Source organism: Dryas octopetala, chromosome 1 (genome assembly GCF_963921425.1).
Source record: "Dryas octopetala chromosome 1, drDryOcto1.1, whole genome shotgun sequence".
NCBI lineage: Eukaryota > Viridiplantae > Streptophyta > Magnoliopsida > Rosales > Rosaceae > Dryas > Dryas octopetala.
The window spans coordinates 15,201,754-15,223,871 of NC_141366.1; the positions used below are offsets into that span (position 1 = coordinate 15,201,754).

Here is a 22,118-nt window from a genome sequence, read left to right on the forward strand (position 1 = left end):
ATTTTTACTGTAGTATGGGATTGGCACTATAATAAGCTAGCTAGAGATCATTAGTCATTATGCAAAAGACCGATCGAATTCAATTAACCTTTATCAAGGTTTTATTATTATTATTATTTTTTATTTCCTTTTTGAGAAGAACCTTTATCAAGGTTTGGGGAGAAAATAGAGACCTTCTTCTTTAAGATGTATTTAGGGGTATTTTTTGTTGGTTCTGTTATTTAGCAGCAGCATGCATGATCTGTGTTACGCAGAAAGTGCACGAGGCGGGATTCAGTCATTGAGTGAGGCTTGGTTGTTTTCTTACGTACTGTATTGTGATTTGTGACTATTGTCTTTAACCACATTTTATCTCTAGACCAAAAAAAAAAAACCCACATTTTATCTGCAGCAGCAGCAGCTATTTATTCATCATTTGATTTATTTCATCTCCATCCCCTACCCTCCCTCGCTACTAGCTAGCTAGCTAGCAAGTAGCCACCCTCTTTGTGCCAACATCTGCATTTGAGAACTGACTTCCCTTAATTTGTTGGTATGGTACCCAGAGAAACAAAAGTACTATAAATTATTTGCATTTCAAGAATCATAACCATTCTGGATTTGATATATAATATATGGATCAATTACATTTTACCTACAGGTCCTACATAAATTATAGTGACATTTTTCACTTTGGTACATGAAAATCAAAACCTTAACCCTCGCTCCATCTTTTAACATCATACAGCCATTGGCAATTCGGTTAAGTTTTCTGTTTTTGGTGCATAACTGGATTCTGAGGAAGCAGGCTGCAGTAACCCTTTAAACACATCATAAATCCATCTGCAAGAAATGAAAAAATAAAAATAAACAACACTTAATCAAAGAACAACAAGGTCAACAAATTCCCTGCTAAGATGAGAAGAAATAAATAACAGAATAACCAAATAGTATTGTTGTACCATAATCCACATAATAGAATAGCAAGTGGCTACATACATATAGGCAGTGACATGCGGATGAGTGCTAGTGCACACAGGCATGCAAACAAACAGTGTGCGTGTGTGTGTGTGTGTGTGTGTGTGTGTGTGAGAGAGAGAGAGAGAGAGAGAATAATCTAAGCATCCATGGCACACACGAAGTAAAGGCAAAGTATGTGTCCACACACTTAAAGAAAATAATCTCCACACTCTTTCTTTAGAAGGCTTGTAATTATAATTATTTACTAGTATGACATATAAGAAAGAGTCATACTTGCACAGGAAAATAGGTCTTAATTCAGTATTTGCCTCGTGTCCTAACTGGCTCCGTCTTTCACTTTCTTCATTGAATTTAGCAGGAGGAAGAACTTCACATGGACCTTGAATCAACCCAGCCATGACAGTGCTATCATGATTAGATTCATAGACCTATAACAGAAAAACAATGAATTCAATATAAATGTTCATATGTATATTAATATATCTTGTACTCTACATGTCAATACCAAATGGGAGTGGGGACATTAGATCAACATAACGTGTTAAATTGAATGACACCATTAGAAAGATATGCACTAGATGCATGTGTGTATCTTTATCCACTTGACAAAATCAGTAGGCCCATTCTCCTAGTCAACTGATATGCGAACCACTTTTAATGTTGGTACGAACATCTTTAAAACCAGAGGAATACATCGATAACATATATGCACAAGAACACAGTTTACCTCATTGCTTTCAGGTGTAGATGGGTGGCAAACATTCTCAGGTAAGTCACCAGGAAAGTAGCACCTGTTGACAATAACCCACTTTGACCCAGTTTTTCTATCCTCCCACATGGACTGCAATAAAATTCAAAGTTCATTATAACCCTTCTAATAAAATAAAGTGCGTTATAACCTTAAACAGATGAAAATGTCTACAATAAACAATAAGTGATTCCTCTAAACTTGGTAACCAAAAATAACAGACGATTTCTAATAGAAGACTAATTGCAGAAATCACATGGATATAGTTCTCCAAAATGCTACTTATAGAACTTAGAAGTATCAAGGGATGCTTCATAATCACTTGCCTGAAGCTTTGAGGGTATCAATTTTCCATGACTAGACTGGAAAAGAGCATGATCTTGCAGTTTATACATTACTCCACTGATGCAACAAGTATGGTAAAATGTTTTCTCATCTACAACTTGAATTACATCGCCAATCCATCCAACAGCTTGCAAACCATCTGAAGAAAATCCAGAACGCTCTGAAGCCCCACCGCTAGCTACAGAACTTTCACAAGTATTTGCTTGTGCACCTCCTTGGTCCTCCCGTTTGATATCATATCTTAGAGAACAGCCAGAATTTCCTCCTGAGTGAGAAATATCTGGTTCTTTCAAAGTATAATTATTGTCATGGCATTTCTTTAATGGAACTTCTGCGCACTTCGGCAAGTCTGCTCGGTCAACAACTTGTGAGTTGGAAGAGGGTTGGGAATGATTAGACTTATCAGTATCTTTGTTGGATAAATCAGCAGGAGGCTCAGCTTTTGATTCAAAAGGTGTCTCGTCAGATCTAGATGATTCAGAATTATTTATCTGTTGAGATGATCTTTCACTAGACAGGCAACTTCCAGAAAGAGGTTTCTCATCAATATTTCTACTGCTTGACGGGAAATTATTCCCTTGCGTTTCACTTGCATTTGGAATCTTTGAATCTGATGCTGACTCAACATGGTTGCTGTCCACATCACCAGTATGAGTAGGATTCGGGAAATTATACCCTTGAGTTTCACTTGCAGCTGGAATCTTTGAATCTGATGCTGATTCAACATGATTGCTGTCCATACCACCAGTATGAGCAGGACTCGGGAAATTATTCGCTTGCGTTTCACTTGCATTTAGAATCTTTGAATCTGATGCTGACTCAACACAGTTGTGGCCGACACCACCAGTATGAGCAGGATTCAGGAAATTATTCCCTTGCGTTTCACTTGCATTTGGAATCTTTGAATCTGATACTGACTCAACACGGTTGCTGCCCACACCAACAGTATGAGCAGAATTCGGGAAATTATTCCCTTGTGCTTCACTTGCATTTGGAATCTTTGAATCTGATGCTGACTCAACACGGTTGCTGCTCACACCACCACCAGTATGAGCAGGATTTGGGAAATTATTCCCTTGCGTTTCACTTGCATTTGGAATCTTTGAATCTGATGCTGACTCAACACGGTTGCTGCCCACACCACCATGAGCAGGATTCAGGAAAACAGCGCTTCCATTTGCAATTATCTTCTGCTGATAGACGCTTGGATCTAAAGCTCCCACTTTATTTTCTGAGGGCATCTGAACTCCAGCTGTGTTTGAAGGGATTTTTACTTGTATATTACTTCTCATTACACGGCCATACTTAGGAGGCAAAGGCTTTCCATTGCTTAGAGACAAGCACCTCGTGCAGTGCCACTCACCTCTAGGAATTCCTCTCTGGTTAGATGACTGTGCACACATTATGTGATATCCTTTCTCACACGCATCACAAATAAGAACAGTATCTACCTCATTGATGGTAACCTGGCAACTTTGACAAGTCAAAGCCTTACTCATGTAATCCCTTGATGGAGGAATCCATGTAGGATGATCAGGACGCTGTGGTTGTAATAACTTCTGAATAATTTTTGCAATTTCATTGTGATTATTAGAAAGTGAAGGAGCTTGAACAAAGTGGATCTGCTGCAAAGGCTGGTGTATGCCAGGCAAATTTCCAGAAGCTGTTTGAGAGACAAATGGCCTAAAATTCTGATCCCGTGGTGCTAGAGGAGTCATCTGTGGCATACTCATACCAGCACTTCCTTCAACCTTGACAGAAGTATGATTTGTCACCTTGTGTTCAGGTCCACTTTTAGCAGATTGAGTATGTACTGACCAGGTTGGAGCATTCACCGGTGGATGATTTGCAGAAGAATTTGCTGCACATAGACAACATATAAAGTGTAAATACTTAGATGTACAGAGAAAAGCAAACCTACAAGGAGACGAAAGTAACATTATAATAATATAAGCATTTTCCAAATAAAGATGCCTTCATATAAAAAAATATAAAAAAACATAAAAAGTTGAAGAACATCACTTACGTTGTACTTGCAATGGATAAGAAGACCCATTTGGTCCTCCATCCGATCTGAACTGTGCTCTTTCAACTCTAGGCAATGCTAAAGAAGAAGAATCCCCCCTTCCAAGATGACTGCTAGGCAAACCACTAGAAACCATGGATGCTCTAACTTCATTGGTGGGCAACTGATACTGTCCAGATGTAGGATTTACAGTAGAAACATGAGCAAGGGTAGAAGGAGCTGGGAAACCTCCAGAGGAAATTGGTGCATGATTTGGTTTATCTGTTGGAATCATACGAACAGTATGTGACATCCCATGGGTTTCCGCTGCTGCATTGAAGCTTGTTTTTGACGGGTGAGATGCATATGTAGCAGGTTGTGCAGAGTACTTCTTGGATTCTTCCATCTAGAAAAAAAAAATCAATTTAAGAAAACATCGTTTTACACAATCATATAATTCCTAAAAGAGAGATTTGATAGTTCAGCAACACCAATATGCCATAACACAGCATCAGCCATACAATGTGAAAGATAAACCCTTGGTTGCATGGCTTTAAACTTCACAAGTAGCTACTAGTTTAAACATTAGCATATAACTGCTTACAGAATCCTGATACCCATTTGAGTAAAGATGAAACCTTTCAAGACAACCCAAGATTATAACCATGCAGTCAACTGCCTAAGCTACAGCTTCTCATCTATACCCATGGTGAAAGTAACCCCCAAGCCCAACATCCTCACATCAACTAAGCTAAATAGTTGCTTTGTTAATCCCAATCATTATAAGTAATGAAAAATTAAAGAACCATTACCAAAAATACTCTCTCCCTTATTTTCTCAGCTACCAAACAAATATGCCCTAATTGAATATCGTATTAAAACACCAAATCGTATGAAATATCTAACAGCAACTACATTTTACATGTCAAAATAAAAAGTTTCCTCCTTTCTTTCTTTGTCCAACACTTTCCCATCAAGCGAACAACAAACATACGAATCAAAAACTAACAAAACTAAAAAAGACCAATACCAGTTACAAAATTGACTCATTACCTTCCTCTTCGTCAGCGAAAACTTCTCCGCAATCGTCAGCTTGGGACCCCGAAACCCTAATCTTTGTTCCTTGAGCTTCCCATTAAGCCCCAAATCCTCAATCACAGCTCCAATTGCATCCCTCGCCACAATATCTTTCGGCGCCAATCCCTCACACAGCTCCATCAGCTTCGACCTGGCTTCCCCCATAAGTCCAATCTCGGGCTCCGACGGTTTCTTCCCGCCCCGAATTTTCGCCATGGTCGACAGAGCCAGCACAATCTCCGCGACTCTCCTGAGGTCCTTCCCGGAATTCGGTCCCAATCTGGGCTTCTTGTTGAATTGGGTCCCACCCAACTCTCCCTCAGCTTCAGCTCCATTCTGAATCGGCCTCTTTTCAGCGAGCAAAACCGCAGGCGGCTCAGTGGGTTCGGCGTTTAGGGCCTGATCCATGATTAAAACGGTGAAAGAACAAAGCTTTTGGACGACACCGTTTTGGGGGTGGGGCGAGAGAGAGCTGAAAGAGAGAGAGGGCGCGAGAGAGAAACCCTAGGGCTAGAGAGAGAGAGAGGTTTAGCCGTTGGGGTTGGGGGGATCTGAAAAAGATGAAATTTTTGAGCGCAAGAATAAAGCTTTTTGGCGGGTAAATTCGCGGGAGGTTTTGAGTAAGTGATTAAAATTGATAATATGGTGAGTTTGCGAGCGAGTGAGAAAGAGAGAGAAGGAAATAGGGGATGGGTTCAAAATCTACGGGGTGGGCAAGCAGAGAGATTTGGAGAGAGACAATAGAAAGAGGGTTTTTTGGTCTTTGGGTCGGGCGCTCCGTGCTTGGATGGGGTATATAAACCGGGTTCGCTTATGTGGATCCGGCCTAGACTGTGGGTGTCAATTCTTTTTTTTTTCTGGCCAAGTGGGTGTCAATTCTAATTTGACTATCATACCAAAACTTGACCCAAAGGGCCGAAACAAATAAACCGAAAAGAAAAAGAAAAAGAAAAAAAATACTGATATCTATAGTATGTGTATGCGGTATGAATCCTTTTCTAATGAGCATTCGGACCCTAAAGATTTGGCGTGGATTTTATATACTATACGACGATATATGATGCTCATTATATATTAGATAGTCTTTATTTATGTATAAAATGTGTATTATGTATCATTGTATAGGGACATTTTAATATATGATGGGCATCATGTATCACAGTATAGTATCCGAGTCTAGAGCAAGTCCTTATAATTCAAGTGCTTATGTGAGAATTTACGTCTATACTATAATAAAAAAATGGGCTCTCCTCTCATAGAAACCGGATGGAGCACACCTAAAGCGGACTAGATTGTACTGTTATACGTTATTAAATCCTATAATCGGGTTGGATATTGTATTGTTATATGTTATTGTAGTCCTATACAATAAAATTTGCATGGTAATCATGTCAAAAGTTGGAGAAAATATTCTATATAACCGATACAGTGTCACATATATGGTATAATTAATTTATGTGTTATAATGTAGGTGAACGTTATTAATATTATACCCTATAAATATAAACATGTCGTCCAATAATATCTTTACACGTTAAATTGGTTACACCACGTAGCGGTATATCGATTATACCCAATAATTTTTCCGAAAGTTGGTCACCTATAAGTGGTTCCAGTAAAATTTAATAGTTTATATTAAATGAGGGATTATAACTGTTCAGATTTGGTCAAAAACTGAAATCAAATCTCATTTTTCTAGCTCTAGTGTAAAAGCATTTATCCTTACACTTGAGGGCTCAAGGTGAAATTCTCGTCCTCTAAACCCTTCTACTATGGGGAGACCCAATTTTGTGACCCAAAACCCATTTTGGTCTCAACTAGTGCAGAGACTCATTTCTCACTCTAATAGTGTTGAGAAATATGAATAATATTGATTAAATAATATTTAATTTATAATTTTAAACTCAAATAATTATAAAAATTATACGGTTATGCATGAAATATCATATATATTATGATATGATATCATTTGATTGAAAAACACTTCTCATGACCAATATATATGCATGAAATATCATACAGATTATGATATGAAATGTATTAATAATAGATTTGAAATGTAAGTATAGTATGTTAATTAATTGTAAAAAATTCACACTCTCCACTTTCTCTTACTTTTATTCGTCTTTTTCCTACGCATGTATGAAACTTAATATAAAACTTATAATTGTTTTCAGTCTACTTTATTGTATAATCCCATGAATTAAATTGCTCATTTTTTATGTCTTACGATAAGGATATATATTCTTGCAATAAGTTAACCAAATAAAACTTGTTTATTAATGTGATATCCTGATGATTTGAGGGTAGGGCAAAAATTAAAATCCTAGGGGGTACACCGTACACTTGCAATTATATATTTTTCTCTTATTCAAAAAAAGGGTAGTTTGTTGTAGGGCACAATGCTTTTAAATTTTTTCCCCACTTTTCAAAATGGACCAACTCATCCCTTTAAAAAGGCTGGGTTGGCCCACGACTTTGAAACACACCAGTCATTTTTCATTAAAATTAATTATCTCATAATTCTCAATCTTTTGAGGAGGATATATGGAGTTATCTTTAGATCAAGAAAAGATCAACAGGAACTGAGGATCACTTTGGAACCAATCGACATGCCATTGTGATATCTCAAATTGAAACTTACTTCTCAACTTCTCATATTCAACTAAGTTGTCAAAACTTGCAAGGAGATAAGCAGACTGTCCCAAATGGGAGTAGAACCATGAGAAAAGCTTTGTACATCATCGATCACTATTAGCTTAAAGTGCTAAACCAGCAGCCAATTTTTGAGCCTTGAAGTAAAAGTTAACTTTTCCACTTCATCTGGTGAAAACAGATTTGTCCCGGGAATACAAGCAAGAACCTTACACATGTGATAAAACCAAAGGATATATCGAAAGACAATAATTTCCATACTTCTTTAACAAATTAAAATAAGGATGTCTCATTTAGCAAAATCATTAATGAAAACCCAGCATAAAAGATAATCAACCTAACACTAGTGAAAATTCATTCCCAAAAGAATTGAAAATCAAAAAACTCGTACAAGAGCCTTGCACAATCAATCACAAAGGTTTATATATGCATAATCATTTTAGGCACCATTTTTTTTTTCACATGGGTTGTGCTAGCTAGTATACAGTATAAGCCAACTAGAAAAAAAAAAAAAAAAAAAAAAAAAAAGCTTAAGAAGAGAAAAAAGTACTATTATGAGCTCAGAATTACATTGATCTCCTGTCTCTTTAATTGATTTCCTTGAGAACAATAAACATCAATGGACTTATATCTATAGGAACCCAAGAGCTCTGTCTAACAAAGAAGGTTAAATGTCTCCTCTTGACTACTATATATCTAGCAAGAATGTAATAAAGGAAAAAGGACAATTAAGTTATGAAAAATATAAATTAAGCAAATGCAAAACAAACAAGAGAGTGATTGAGTGGAACCATTTTTTTTACCCATTTTATCTATATTTATGTCATGTTTAATGTTTTCATTCTGATATATGTTTTAGCTTGCGTCGCGTTCTCCTTGAATTGGTGGCTTTGTTCGAAATCTCATTAAGCGAAACAAAAGTCTCCAGGTAGGTCCAAACTTTACCAGTAATCCTCCGCACTGATAGACGCCGAAAGCTTTCTTCATAAAAATTGTACAAAAACAACTCTTCTCCAAGAACCAATAAATCACGCGATTTCCTCCAGAAACCGGAATGTGACAAAGGGCCACAGTTTGGGATGGAGACCCTTATTTTAGTCCAAGACTCCCTGACTCCATATTCCAACATGACCCAAAACTCCATATATGTTCTTGGACAATTTAGATGATCATCACGTGTTAAACATAGTCTATGTTCTCTGAAGACCCCTAGAACTGTAAAATGACTGTCAATGGAATATCCAAGGGGCAGAGGAATTTCTCGAACCTCCTCCTCTGCAAGAAGCATAGATACAATAACAAAGGATGATTGATCATTCCATCTGACTCTTTTCATGAACCAATGAATACCTCCATTCAGAAGGGTCCCATGATAACTATTTGGAAGAATTTTGTAGAAAAATATTAGGTTGTCAAATATCAATCGCCAAGAACCGGTTTTCAGCGAATAGACCCTAAACAGAATTCCATCATCATCCGATTCATCCTCTAAGGGGCTCCCATTAACCACCTTGTAATCATCAGTGGAGTGATCAAATCCAAACCCATAACAGTTGTGTTTGTGTCCTGGTGTCTCTGGTAGTTTCTTGAATTCCCTGGTTGCAGGGTTAACCAAATATAACCCTCCTCCATAAAAATTGATCAACAACAAGCCATTGCAGCATAACACCCAGGGATCCCAAGCCCATCTGCGAACTGATGTATTTTTTATCAGATCTCTGTAAACATAGTCGAGCTCAGTGACAACAGTTTTAGAAAATGCATCATTAGGATAATTGAGAAGCTTATCGAGGTCCAAAGTGTGAATGCGAAACCTTGACAGACTAAACATGACTCTTCGTCTTTGGTGGAATACATGTTCATTCACAATGGCTTTGTTAGAGTGCATTTTATGAAATTCGGGGTCGGAAATTAGAGAACGCCATGGGTTTGATACACACCTGAAACGGAGTAGGGACTTCACTGGCAGCCTTGACAGAAGATCATGTATGATCTCTGATTGGAGGCCTTTAGGGTTTCCCAGCAGGTGGTCTTTCATCTTCTTGTGCCTTACGACCCACGTATATGTCTTCACAAAAAGGAAAGAAATGTATGCTTGACTGCACTTAATACTCCAAACCCTAAGAAATCCTTTTAGATAACATGACTAGCTAATTAACTCAGTTTATCACTTTTTATACCATAATTTTAAACCACTTTATGACTTATGTGGCAACTTAGGTGTATTGCCACATCAATCAAAAAGATTTCTGCTGTTAATTTTTTTTTTCTTCTAATTTTCTTTAATTATAAAAAAATAAAAACAAAATACCCAAACCCATGTTTAACGTACGTTTCTGGTTCCCTTCCCTCCCTCTTCCTCTCCCTCTCCCTCTCCCCTCTCCACCGGCACTCCCACCGATGGAAGGTGCGCCAACCCTCCATTGGTCCTAGACTTGACGCCAACAAATCCCTGCTACTTCTCAAACACAAAAGATAAAAAAATAAAGTGAGTGAGGAAATATGACATGAGGTGGAAATATAAGCACTCTTACAAAATTCACCGAATATTGTTGGAGGCTCGCTCCTTAAGTTAAAAGCACGTTTTGAATAGCCCAACATTTTATTTCAGAAAATCAGAGAATCATTAAGAGTCATTCTCAATGTCTCATTTTTTTTTTTCTTGTTGTGAAGAAAGATGGAACAATACCATGGTGATGGGAAACCGAAACCCTAATGACCTTCCATCCGAGATCATAGAAGATATTCTTTCATACCACAAATTAAACTCTGTCCAACAAGGTAGGTTTAATTTTCTGTCTCCCATATACTGAGTAAGTATCTAACAATAATTAATAAAGGCAAAAGGAAAATAAAACTATATATAGCAATATTTAATTGACAAAAAAAAAATTGAATGTATTGATCAATCTTCGATCTTAACCTCAATCTCCTATTTTCATTTTTTGCTCATGTATGTTGTTCTTGATTAATATTAAGGGAAACAAGGCTTTCCATGTAGATCCCGATATTAAGAAAGCCAGGATAAGTTTCAGGAATCGATAGCTTCCGAAGCTTTTTTTCATCAAAATTGTACAAAGCTAAAATTCGTCCAAAGGCCATCAAATGAAGAGATTTTGTCCAAAACCCAGAATGTGATAATCCGCAACATGGGACGGAGACGCTCATTTTAGTCCAAGAGTCTTTTACTCTATATTTCTTCATCACCCAAAACTCGTTCTATATTGTTTCTCCAGAATAAATACCATATAGTACGTGTAGCATATAGCGAATTTTCTCTGAAGACCCCCAATTGTATCTCAAAAGGCTCGCAGGTGGAGTATGCATCCGGCAGTTGAATTTGGCGAACCTCCTCCTCTTCTAAAAGGAAATTAAGAAACAATCATCGAGGACTTATCATCATGGCTGCCGCTGCCTTTGAGACTTTTCACCGACCAATGAAGACCTCCATTCAGGAGGATCCCACATGCAGATCATGCAGGATAATAGGGAAAGATAGGGCCGTTCTCAATCTGTAGCCAATTGGTTTCCAAAGTATAGACACTAAACACAATCGCTTCATCTATATACAACTGCCCGTTAACCACCTTGTACGTACTGATAAGTGGAATAATCATATCCAAACCCAAATAGGTTGGTATATCCATCACACAAGTGGTGTTATGGTGGCATTGGTAGTTCCTTGGATTCCTTTGTTGCCGGATTAACCAAATATAACTCACTATATAAATGTTACAACAACAAGCCATTGCAGGGACACATAAGGCAAATGTCAATATGATCACTAGGAACATAGTCGAGCTTAGTAGCTGGTACGACCGTACGACTAAATAATTATGATTGGTATCGGTAGGGTCAGTAATATCAATGATCATTAAGAAACCCATCGAGGTCTATAGAGCGAGGGCATTTACATTCCCCTTCAGTAAATACGACTCTTCGTCTTTGCTTGTGTACATCCTCATTCTCAGAAGGTTTGTTGTAGTGCATCAGAACAAAATTGGGGTCGGAGATAAGAGAACGCCATGGCTTTGACACACACCTGAAGCGGCATAAGGACTTCACTGATAGCCTTGAAAGAATATCTTCTATGATATCGGATGGAAGGTCGTTAGGGTAAGGGTTTCCCATCATCAGCTGGTCCTGTTCCATCTTTCTTGAAAGAAAATTGTGTTTAAGCACTGCTAGCTATTATATATACTCCAAACCTTAAGAAAGCTTTGGAAAGTGGATGTGAGTTTGTTATATATTCAAGGTACATCAACTTGTATGTATGTATATATATGTATGCGTTGGGGGAATTTGCAAAAAAAAAAAAAAAAAAAGGAAAATTATTGTTTGAAATTGAAATGTCCCTTTATAAAAAAGTAAAAGGTAATCAGGATTCGGTTTCCTCTACCGGTTGGTTAAGGAGAATGCTGCCAATCCTGCTTAGATAATGTTTTCTTGTATCCTAAGTCAGAGTTAGTTTCCTTATGTAATATTGATTCTTGTATTGTACAATCATTAACATAATCCTCAAAAGTGTCTGAGGATTCCATTTATCCATGCTATGAAAGAAGATACTTAAACTTTTAGCAATAATTAAAATCACATGAGAATGAGCATTACACTCTGCCATATGCAGAACACTCTGTGCACTACAAACAAAATTAAAAGCTAATTAGCAAATTGTCTGAATATATTTTAATGGCCACACCACAGGTGCTTGATTAATTATCAAACAAAACACACACACAATAAAAAATTCATGAGTAACCCGTGATCATTAAGGTAATGAATAATAACAATTAAAATAAAGAGGAGTGCAAATTCATGTTTATGCGTGACCCTTTTTTTTATTATTCAAAAAGCAAACTCATCTGAAAGTCTCATGCTATATAAATCTCAACAAACTTAGCACCATTATGTAAACCTTTTGCTTTTCGTTCTTCTCAATCAATTTTCTTTTGTTTTTCTTTATAATTTTCTTACTTACCATCTTCCTAGAAAATAAGACATGGGCAGAGAAACCATGGAAGAAGGACTACTAAGTGGGTCTGTGCTCCATGAAAAAGGATCCAATGGTGGTATCAATGGGGCTGGTGATTGCAGAGACACAACGCCAAGTGGGTCCTCCTCAGTCACCCGTGTTGTTGTTCTCAGCAATTTGGTGGCCCTCTGTGGCTCCTTCTCTTTTGGGTGTGCTGTAAGTGGACTTGCCATAATATCTCTCATTCACACTATAAATGAACATATTAATTTTTGTTTTCTCATTTGGTCTTTTCTTATTTTTAAACAGTTTTGGCCTCTCATTTGGGGTACAGTGGTGATATCAAATTCATTATATTTTTGGATGAAAAGAAAAAAGTGAAAAGGAAAGTAAAAAAGAAGAAAATGTAAGAAGTGTGAAGAATGATGAATGAAAACAATGGCTGAGCCCCCAAAAAAAAGAGAGAGAGACAAATTTTTGCTCAAGCATTTGAAAATTATGAGATAAATAGTGTAACAGAGTTTTTGTTCAAGCATTAGACTTAAATTTTACAAGTAGGATCACTTGCTGAGTCTGAACTAGTATACAATTACAAATGTTTTGTAGACAGGATATTCATCAGCTGCTCAATCGGGGATTATGGAAGACTTGGACCTCACTGTTGCAGGAGTAAGTTCAAGTAATTTTTTTTTTTTTTATTAAAAACATTATCATCCCATTTTAACTTTCTTCTTCTTCCTTTTAGTTTTTTGCAAGCGTGTGCAAAGCACATATAATGTATTATGTTTTAACAAAAGTTTGCCATTATGAACTTTACAAACATGGATTTGCTCTTGTCAATTTCGAATACTAAAGAAAAGTCTTGGTTCTTTGGAATGTGATATGCAGATGATAAAAAGGTTGTACAACTACCATTAACAGTGAACTTAATATTACATCAATAGCATGCATATATTTTCTTGATCAATTTATGATGAATAACATTTATGTTTTCTTGTATGCTCCTCGCTCCTCTTTGTTCATTTGTGCAATTTACTGAACTTCAATGCAATGGGATGTTGCCTTTATATATTAAGTAGATTTTAGGATCTTAAGTTTCTAGTTCTCTGCATTTGATTAACTTTCTTCTCATTTTACAGTACTCAGTTTTTGGTTCAATATTGACAATTGGAGGAATGATTGCTGCATTGGTAAATGGGAAGATAACAGATCTCATTGGTCGTAGAGGTGTAAGTTTTGCATTACCCTTTATATCTCTACCCCTGGTTCAGTTGTTGAATTATATTATCTAAAACTTTCTTGTTCTTCTCCTGTTGAATTTATCAAGCAGACAATGTGGCTCTCTGAAATATTCAGTACTGCAGGGTGGCTCACTATAGCATTTGCAAAGGTTTCTTCTTTTTTCCATCACTATATACATATGAACATAAGGATGTGCAAGTTTATGGTTTAGCAAAAAAATGGAATTTCAAACCTAAGATTATTGAGGATTGGTAGGAAACCAAGCCAATGTTTTTTTTCCCCTCCTGCTTTTGTTGTTCCGCTCTTTATAGATTCAATCAGTAGTTGAGTTCATTGATTGATGTAGAGTGCTTGGTGGCTGGATTGTGGACGACTGTCGTTGGGATTTGGTGTCGGTCTAATTTGCTACGTGGTAATTGCAAAATTGCAATAACTTCTGTTTATAACCTATCCATATAACGCATATATTATGAATCTATGATCAAATTATTATCCATAAACAGGTACCTGTATACATAGCAGAAATAACACCTAAGGATCTTAGAGGAAGGTTTACTTCAGCTACTCAGGTATAATTATACTAAATTGTTGTAATTATGAGATAGAGTGCCTAATTCATTATCCTTTGTGCCCCTCTTACTACCCCTTCTCTAATTACTAGCCTATATTTCACTAAGTGCACAGTTGATGATTAGCTGTGGCCTAGCACTGATGTTTTTCGTTGGAAATGTCATAAGCTGGCGCACCATGGCTGTAATTGGTAAATAACCTGCTAGTCATACCTTGCATTTATTTGATTCTTGCATCAAAATTGAACCAACCACTTAATAGTTATAGATTTTATATTCAGGTGCTATTCCATGTCTTCTACAAATTATAGGTTTATTTTTCATTCCAGAGTCTCCAAGGTGGCTGGTGAGTCCAAGACTCTTTAAATTTCTAGTCTTTTATTATGCCAACAGGACAAGCATACAATTGTCTTTTCACTTAAAAAAAATCCAGCTGCGGAAAATTTTTAAGTAGAATGTTCGAATGATTGATACACTTGTCTGCAGGCCAAAATTGGTAAACAGAAAGACCTTGAAGTTGCTCTGCAGCGTCTTAGAGGAAAGAATGCTGATATATCTCAAGAAGCAGCTGATATCATGGTAACCTTCCAAGCTCCAACTTCATGTTACTTTGAAAAGTCATCTGTTTGGTAGCACACTCAAACAGATAAAATGTGCTCTCATATTGTGGCAGGACTATACAGAAATCTTTCAGCAGCAGTCAGAAAGAATGCTAGACTTGTTCCAGCTGAGATATGCTCACTCACTCATTGTAAGCTGCCTCAAAAGAAATATAATAAAAAAATTATTTACTTTTTAACCTTCACTTTTCATTATCTGTCTGACCTTTCTATGCATATTTGATTCGGTTTAGGTTGGAGTTGGGCTGATGGCACTGCAGCAATTTGGGGGGGCCAATGCTTTAGCTTATTATGCAAGCTCTATATTTATAGATGCTGGTAAATCAAAAGATTTTAAAATTTGCTTCATATATTTAAAGGCAATATAACAGAAAACATGATTTCATATCCATTTTCTGGCAGATTTTTCAAGTAGCATTGGGACTATAACAATGGCTGCTGTTGGGGTACATAAGTTTCAAAAGTTCAAGTGAATAGAGAGTTATGTTTGATGCATATCTCAAATGTGTAGATGTTTTTTTCACAGATACCTAGTATTGCATTGAGTGTGCTCTTGACAGATAAATCCGGAAGGCGACCACTTCTGATGGTGAGATTGGAAAAGAACCTTACTTTTTTATGTTGAATATGAATAATTCCACACTGAAGTCACCAAATTTTTGCAGGTTTCTGCTGCGGGAATGTGCTTGAGTGTCTTTCTTGTGGGCTTGGCATTCATCTTTCAAGTTTCTTCTCAAACTAAATTTTGATGCTTCTCTGTGTGTGTTGTTGTTTTCTTCACTTACAGATGATCATACTTTGAAGTACATCTTTTTGTTATTGCAGGACCTTGATTATTGGAAGGAGCTCACTCCCATTTTTGTGTTTATCGGCATGCTGGTACATACAATATAACTAAAAGACAAGTATTCCTTTTTTTTCTCTTGGAAAAATTGGCCACATCTTTTGTCTCCTTTCATCATGCTTTAACAAACAAAATTCATGTGCGAATCTTAGGGCTTTGAATATCCATAGTTTATTAGCTAAATTTGGATAGGTTTGGCATAAAGGTTGTTTTACAAACAGTCATTTTTTCTTTTAAGGCTTGAAGCATACATTGTCTTTTGCAATTGGTAATATTTCAAAGCACATCTTCAACTTTAAGGCTTGAAGTCATATGATTAGCTGCTTGGTGACTTCACCTTTCAAACTTGAGCTGTTTTTAAGGAGTAAAAGATCATTTGAGCAATACTTCAAGTTAACCTTGTTACTGCATTCAGGGTTACAGTGTATCATACACAATGGGCATGGCAGGATTACCCTGGGTTATTATGTCAGAGGTAGGTAGCATTATTGTTCTTGACCCTTGTGTGCTTTCACTAATTTGTTACCTGCAATTTAAGAGAACGATAAACTTTTATAACAAATACTGGATGGTTTCCATTTCAGATATTCCCCATAAACATTAAAGGTTCTGCTGGAAGTCTGTTGAGTTTGGTAAATTGGTCTTCTTCTTGGCTAATGACATACACCTTCAATTTTATGATGGAATGGAACTCAGCAGGTATCTCAATCAACAACCCACTCCCCAGTCCCCACCATTCTTTTTTTTTTTCCTCTCTCTTTCTTGCTTCTTCGGTTTACTAATAGTTGGTCACACTACTTCAGGAACATTTTTCTTCTTCTCAGCCATGGCCGGTTTCACTATTCTGTTCGTTGCAAAGCTAGTGCCGGAGACTAAGGGGAGGACTCTAGAAGAAATACAAGCATCAATCACCCATTTTTCTCTAATAAGATGAAAATATATATCCATGCTGTGAAAGAAGATACTGTTTTGTAAACCCAAATGCTGGCTTACATTAATTAATAGGATGTCCATGCCACTCTCTTGTAACATCTAATCACTTTCTATGGTATAGTGGCAGTAAGGCTTTGATGATCATAACAGAATGATATGACACCTGCATAATTATACTGTTTAATTGATGGAGCATTGATAGGAAAACGATTGATCTCATAACTCTTACTCGTAAAGTCGTAAAGAATCGAATTTCCAAAAATTCACTTGAAAAAATTTGAAGTTAAAATGAAGTTGACATAAATATATGGCTCATCGATTTGATTTCTAATCAAATATCTTTTACAAGCCAATTTCTGAATTGGCATTTTCTTCCTTTCTCGGGGATTCTCTTTTCTATTCCCACTTCAAATCATGTCTTTTTCCCTCCAAAAAATCAAACCTTTTTTTTTTTTTTTTGGTGAAAGATAAAAACGCAACCTTTACGGCTTTACAGCCTTTACCTAGTAAAAACTAAAAAGGCTTCTATTATGTAATTTAGCAGTTTTATAAAATAAAATGAAAAAGAGAACGACTTTTCCAAAAGCGCAAAATACCCAAAACAAATGGGCCATGAGGCCCATGACCGAAGAGCCACCAAACAGAAAAAATCATTTTCCTTGACTTTACAGGGAGGATAGTTTAATGTGTAATAAACTAGAAAACGACAACTTCCACCATATAGAGTTGGAAGAAGCGTTAATGACACGACAAAAGCACCCCCTCACTCTCTCTTGTTTGTGTTTCTTACTTGATCTTCAAGCTCACTTCTCAGTCTCATATTCTTTGTTGGGTCTTTCAAGGAGTATCAAGAAGATATGGGAAGGGAAAGCATAGAAGGAGACTTTTCAAAGCCTCTGCTTGTTGGCAGCAGCAGCAATAGTGCTCGTAATGAACAAAGAGAAAGTGAAGGTGAAACTTCATCATCAGCCACGACTATGGTTGTGCTCAGCACCCTGGTTGCTGTGTCTGGATCCTATGTTTTTGGGTCTGCTGTAAGTATGAGTCTTGAGTCTTTGACCAACCCCTACTCTCACTTTTGGCGCATGTATATCACGCTCTGTTTGGACACACCATGCCCACAAGAGTCTCCACATAAACATATATGTTGTAGTGTCATGGGATGAGATATGGTGGTTGGTGTCTCTTTGAAATATTCCTAGCAGTTTGATTGGTTTTTACTAATGGACTGAGCCAGTGGTGTATGATTGGTTTTCAGGTGGGATATTCCTCACCTGCTCGTTCTGGGGTCATGGATGATCTGGGCCTCACAGTGGCTGAGGTTTCACATTCTTAAATTTCCTTGTTTCTTTTTGAAATTTTATGATCAAACCCCTGCTATCTTGTGTGATGCTCATATTAACAGTAGTCTATATATTGTGGTACTCTAAGTTATGGATCATGACTAGTGTGTGTGACCTTTGGTATCTAATATCATGAAAAAGAAAAAAAAAATCTGTTATATTGATTTGTTAAAAAATTGTGCTAAGTCCTCTAATACTTGCCTCATGCATTTTTCATTGTGATATTCTAACTTATGGTCACTAGTCATTTTGCAGTACTCACTTTTCGGTTCAATATTGACAATTGGAGCAATGATAGGTGCAGTAGCAAGTGGGAGAATAGCAGATTACATAGGTAGAAGAGGTGTAAGTTTCTTCCACTGCCCTCTTGTCATTTCTAGAAAGATTCTAGTATCTTAATACCAAACCGACTACTAACTCTTCAATTTTTCTTAATTCGGGCTGTTTTGTGAAGCAGGCAATGGGCTTTTCAGAGATATTCTGCTTACTGGGATGGCTAGCCATAGCTTTCTCTAAGGTTTTGCATCCTTTCTCTCTTTAGCTGTTCCATTTTCCTAGTTTATGCTTTGCATAATTGCAGAGTAGAATAACTGGATACTTGAAGTAAAATTTATTTTCAAATGTCTTCATAGAGTTTTTTTTTTTTGGTGGGGGGGGGGGGGGGGGGGATGACTTTTTCATGCCCACTAGTTTCACTTGAAAGATTTCTGAATACAATCCTCTGTGGTAACTGACCTTGTAGTTTTTCTTCTTCAAAAGTGGAAGCTGCACATGCATAGCCCTCTGCTATTGATTATCACAAGAGGGCTGAAGCTAATAATGCTTATAATTCGAAGAAGTGAATTTCTTGGTTTCAGTTCATGTTTTAAATCTTTTGTGCTTCTTGAAAGGTTGCTTGGTGGGCTGACCTTGGAAGATTGTTGGTAGGATGTGGAATGGGGCTTCTTTCATATGTGGTAATTAATTTGTGTGAGGATTGCAACTCATATAAGATTGTTATTCGAGTGCCAGATAAAAGCATTAATGTTTCGATTACAAACAGGTGCCTGTGTATATAGCAGAAATAACCCCAAAGAATCTGCGGGGAGGATTTACAACAGTTCATCAGGTAAAGCACAAGTATCAATGTATCATGATTCAAGAATTTGGAAATTATTAGATACCCATTGCTTATTCACCTGCTCACCAGTTACCTCTGATTTTACAGTTGATGATATGTTGTGGCGCGTCACTAACATATCTTATTGGGGCTTTTGTGAACTGGCGAGCTTTGGCTCTTATTGGTAACTTCCTCTTCCTCTTCCTCTATGCGTTAAAAGTGCAATCTAGAGGAGTCGACCAATTATAAGATCATCACAAAAATTTACCTTCCTGTGGAACTTAAGGAATTTGGGAGAAAATTAAAATGAAGTATTTGACAGTGGTTTCTTTTGTCTAAATTTCAGGAACTGTTCCTTGTGCTGTACAGATTATAGGTCTCTTCTTCATCCCAGAGTCTCCTAGATGGCTGGTGAGTGATGTATTCAATTGTATCATCATGGTTTTCCCAATAATGTCAAATTCTTGTCCTTTAATGAACAACTGTAACATTTTCTTTTGAGATGATATGGCAAAGTTGAGGAACCTTTGACATCATGCTCTACTTGTGAGACCATTTTCAGGCAAAGATTGGTCGAGAGAAAGAGTGTGAAGCTGCTCTTCAGCACCTTAGGGGGAAGAATGCTGATACTTCTAGAGAAGCAGCTGAGATTAGAGTAAGTTTTGAATAAGTATATTAATGAGATAGTAATTCATTTGTTTCTGATTTACAATAAAGAACAAATATGTTGAGTGTATTAGCATGGAAAAAGGATAATGTATGTTTCTATTCTCTTGTAGGATTATACAGAAACTCTGAAGCGGCTCTCAGAAGCAAGCATTCTTGACCTATTTCAATGGAGATATGCTCATTCACTCATTGTGAGCTTTTAAGTCAATCCTTGCTCTCACATCTTTCATTCTTTTCTGTATTATCTTTTTATCATAATCAGAATCGCATTAGGTGGGAGTTGGCCTGATGGTACTGCAACAATTTGGAGGGGTTAATGGCATTGCCTTTTATGCAAGTGCTATATTCATTTCAGCTGGTACGCGAAGGCCTCATTTTTTTCCAAATTAAACTTATGTATTTAACTAGAACCAAAAGAAGGCCGGTGGTGAATGAAATGATTTATTGGCTTATGACAGGGTTTTCAGATAGTGTTGGGACTATAGCTATGGTTGCTGTCCAGGTTCTTGATTATCTTAGTGTAATTCCAATGTTGGCTTCTGATTGTTTCTTCTTGCTCATTACAATTAGTCTTCTACAGATTCCGATGACAACTTTGGGTGTAATTTTAATGGACAAATCTGGAAGACGTCCCCTTCTGCTGGTAAGTACTATAAGTGAGACTTGTGGTCTAGGGACTAGTGATGGGATTAAATGAAAATCCAGTGCTGAAAAGTCTGATAATTCTTACAGGTATCTTCAGCAGGAACATGCTTAGGTTGCCTCCTTGTGGGATTGTCATTCTTGTTACAGGTTTCCTCTAGAGCAAAATGTAGCCGTCTTTCAATTTCTTATTTTCATTTTTAATTATTTCTTGAGAGAATGAAGTATACCATGTGTAGAACCTTCAACAATGGAAGCAGGTCACTCCCATTTTGGCACTTGTTGGTGTACTGGTATTGCAAATTAACCCGAATCTCAAAGGCTGTTTTTAGTATCTTGGATTTTTGTTTTGTTTTTTGGTTTACTTCTTGATAAAAGCCAACAGATTTAACGTATTGCTCGACCTTTTTGAAACCTGCAATCAGGTATATACAGGATCATTCTCGTTAGGAATGGGAGGAATTCCTTGGGTTATAATGTCAGAGGTAGGTTATCCTTAACAAGCATGACCACCACATTTTTAATAGAAATAGTAGAAATGAAGTTCAGTCATGGCAGACATATATGTTCCGGCTTCTCTCAAAGTTGGTTTCTATTTCAGATATTTCCCATAAACATGAAGGGGTCAGCTGGAAGTCTGGTGACATTGGTTAGCTGGTTAGGTTCTTGGATTGTCTCATATGCTTTTAATTTCTTAATGGATTGGAACTCAGCAGGTAATGCCACAAAGTTTAATTTTTTTCCGCCTATATTTTCTGTCTGGAGTCATGAGACACTCTTACATGTTATATCTTATTCTCCCTTCTTCTAGCAACATTCTTCATGTTTTCAAGCGTCTGTGGTGTAACTGTTCTATTTGTTGCAAAACTGGTACCGGAGACAAATGGGCGAACACTGGAAGAAATACAAACATCATTGAATCCATTCTCAGCAAAAAGATGAATGCATGGTATGCCTGCATGACATTGTCAATCCATTTTCAAGTGTGAATTGATTGATGACTACTTGCAGCATGAAGCATGTTCTGAATGTCAGCAAAGTTTTGCAAATCAAGGTTCAGCTTTGATGGATTATCAGACAATTCATTGTCAATTTGTCACGCAATTCTTTTCATTTTGTTAAACCTGTTGTTGGGCTGACTAGCACACTTAGAACAATTGTGTATTTCAGTCGGTCGTTGTAGCCCAAGTGTTGTCTATAACACACAAAGGAGAGACATCTACGAAATGTTTAATGATGTGGTTTTAGCTCCTCAAGATTAGAAATAAGACATTAAGGTTTATTGTTGATTTATTAAGACTTGAGATTATAATTTGAGACCCCTTAACCTTCTCTAATAAAATTCATCTTTCCCAAACCAAAACTGAAAAGTAACTGAAAAGAAAAACACATCAT

The 22,118-nt window shown here is 36.9% G+C and overlaps 4 protein-coding genes across 7 annotated transcripts; 2 read left to right on the forward strand and 2 right to left on the reverse strand.

Annotated features, from left to right (window-relative positions):
• Positions 1-581: 581 nt before the first annotated feature.
• LOC147298374 (RING/FYVE/PHD zinc finger superfamily protein) lies at positions 582-5,849 on the reverse strand. Its single transcript, XM_086229902.1, has 6 exons — positions 5,112-5,849; positions 4,080-4,464; positions 2,035-3,914; positions 1,688-1,801; positions 1,234-1,388; positions 582-822 (listed from the first exon to the last, which is right to left on the reverse strand). Exons 1-6 carry the CDS (start codon positions 5,541-5,543, stop codon positions 720-722), a joined length of 3,069 nt encoding a protein of 1,022 aa, XP_086086028.1. The 5' UTR covers positions 5,544-5,849; the 3' UTR covers positions 582-719.
• A 2,779-nt stretch (positions 5,850-8,628) lies between these two features.
• On the reverse strand, positions 8,629-11,942 carry LOC147298375 (F-box/kelch-repeat protein At3g06240-like). Its single transcript, XM_086250501.1, has 2 exons — positions 11,748-11,942; positions 8,629-9,858 (listed from the first exon to the last, which is right to left on the reverse strand). Exons 1-2 carry the CDS (start codon positions 11,940-11,942, stop codon positions 8,629-8,631), a joined length of 1,425 nt encoding a protein of 474 aa, XP_086106627.1.
• Positions 11,943-12,789: 847 nt separating this feature from the next.
• On the forward strand, positions 12,790-16,971 carry LOC147298376 (sugar transporter ERD6-like 5). Of its 2 annotated transcripts, none has more exons than XM_086229314.1 (18): positions 12,790-12,982; positions 13,373-13,431; positions 13,902-13,991; positions 14,093-14,152; positions 14,351-14,416; positions 14,508-14,573; positions 14,689-14,764; positions 14,855-14,919; positions 15,060-15,152; positions 15,247-15,324; positions 15,427-15,511; positions 15,596-15,639; positions 15,720-15,782; positions 15,859-15,918; positions 16,019-16,072; positions 16,453-16,512; positions 16,622-16,736; positions 16,841-16,971. In XM_086229314.1, exons 1-18 carry the CDS (start codon positions 12,790-12,792, stop codon positions 16,969-16,971), a joined length of 1,458 nt encoding a protein of 485 aa, XP_086085440.1. The 2 variants fall into 2 exon arrangements, with proteins under 2 accessions (XP_086085440.1, XP_086085439.1); XM_086229313.1 differs by having other exon boundaries at positions 12,790-12,978; positions 13,369-13,431.
• A 759-nt stretch (positions 16,972-17,730) lies between these two features.
• On the forward strand, positions 17,731-22,020 carry LOC147298377 (sugar transporter ERD6-like 5). 3 transcript variants are annotated; one of them, XM_086229310.1, is made up of 18 exons: positions 17,731-18,004; positions 18,229-18,291; positions 18,569-18,658; positions 18,771-18,830; positions 19,204-19,269; positions 19,356-19,421; positions 19,521-19,596; positions 19,759-19,823; positions 19,975-20,067; positions 20,192-20,272; positions 20,355-20,439; positions 20,540-20,583; positions 20,662-20,724; positions 20,814-20,873; positions 20,963-21,016; positions 21,149-21,208; positions 21,325-21,439; positions 21,535-22,020. In XM_086229310.1, the coding sequence occupies exons 1-18, from the start codon at positions 17,828-17,830 to the stop codon at positions 21,663-21,665; spliced, it is 1,449 nt and encodes a 482-aa protein (XP_086085436.1). In that variant the 5' UTR covers positions 17,731-17,827; the 3' UTR covers positions 21,666-22,020. The 3 variants fall into 3 exon arrangements, with proteins under 3 accessions (XP_086085436.1, XP_086085437.1, XP_086085438.1); XM_086229311.1 differs by having other exon boundaries at positions 17,756-17,921; XM_086229312.1 differs by lacking the exon at positions 17,731-18,004 and having other exon boundaries at positions 18,254-18,291; positions 18,558-18,658.
• The last annotated feature ends 98 nt before the right edge of the window (positions 22,021-22,118 follow it).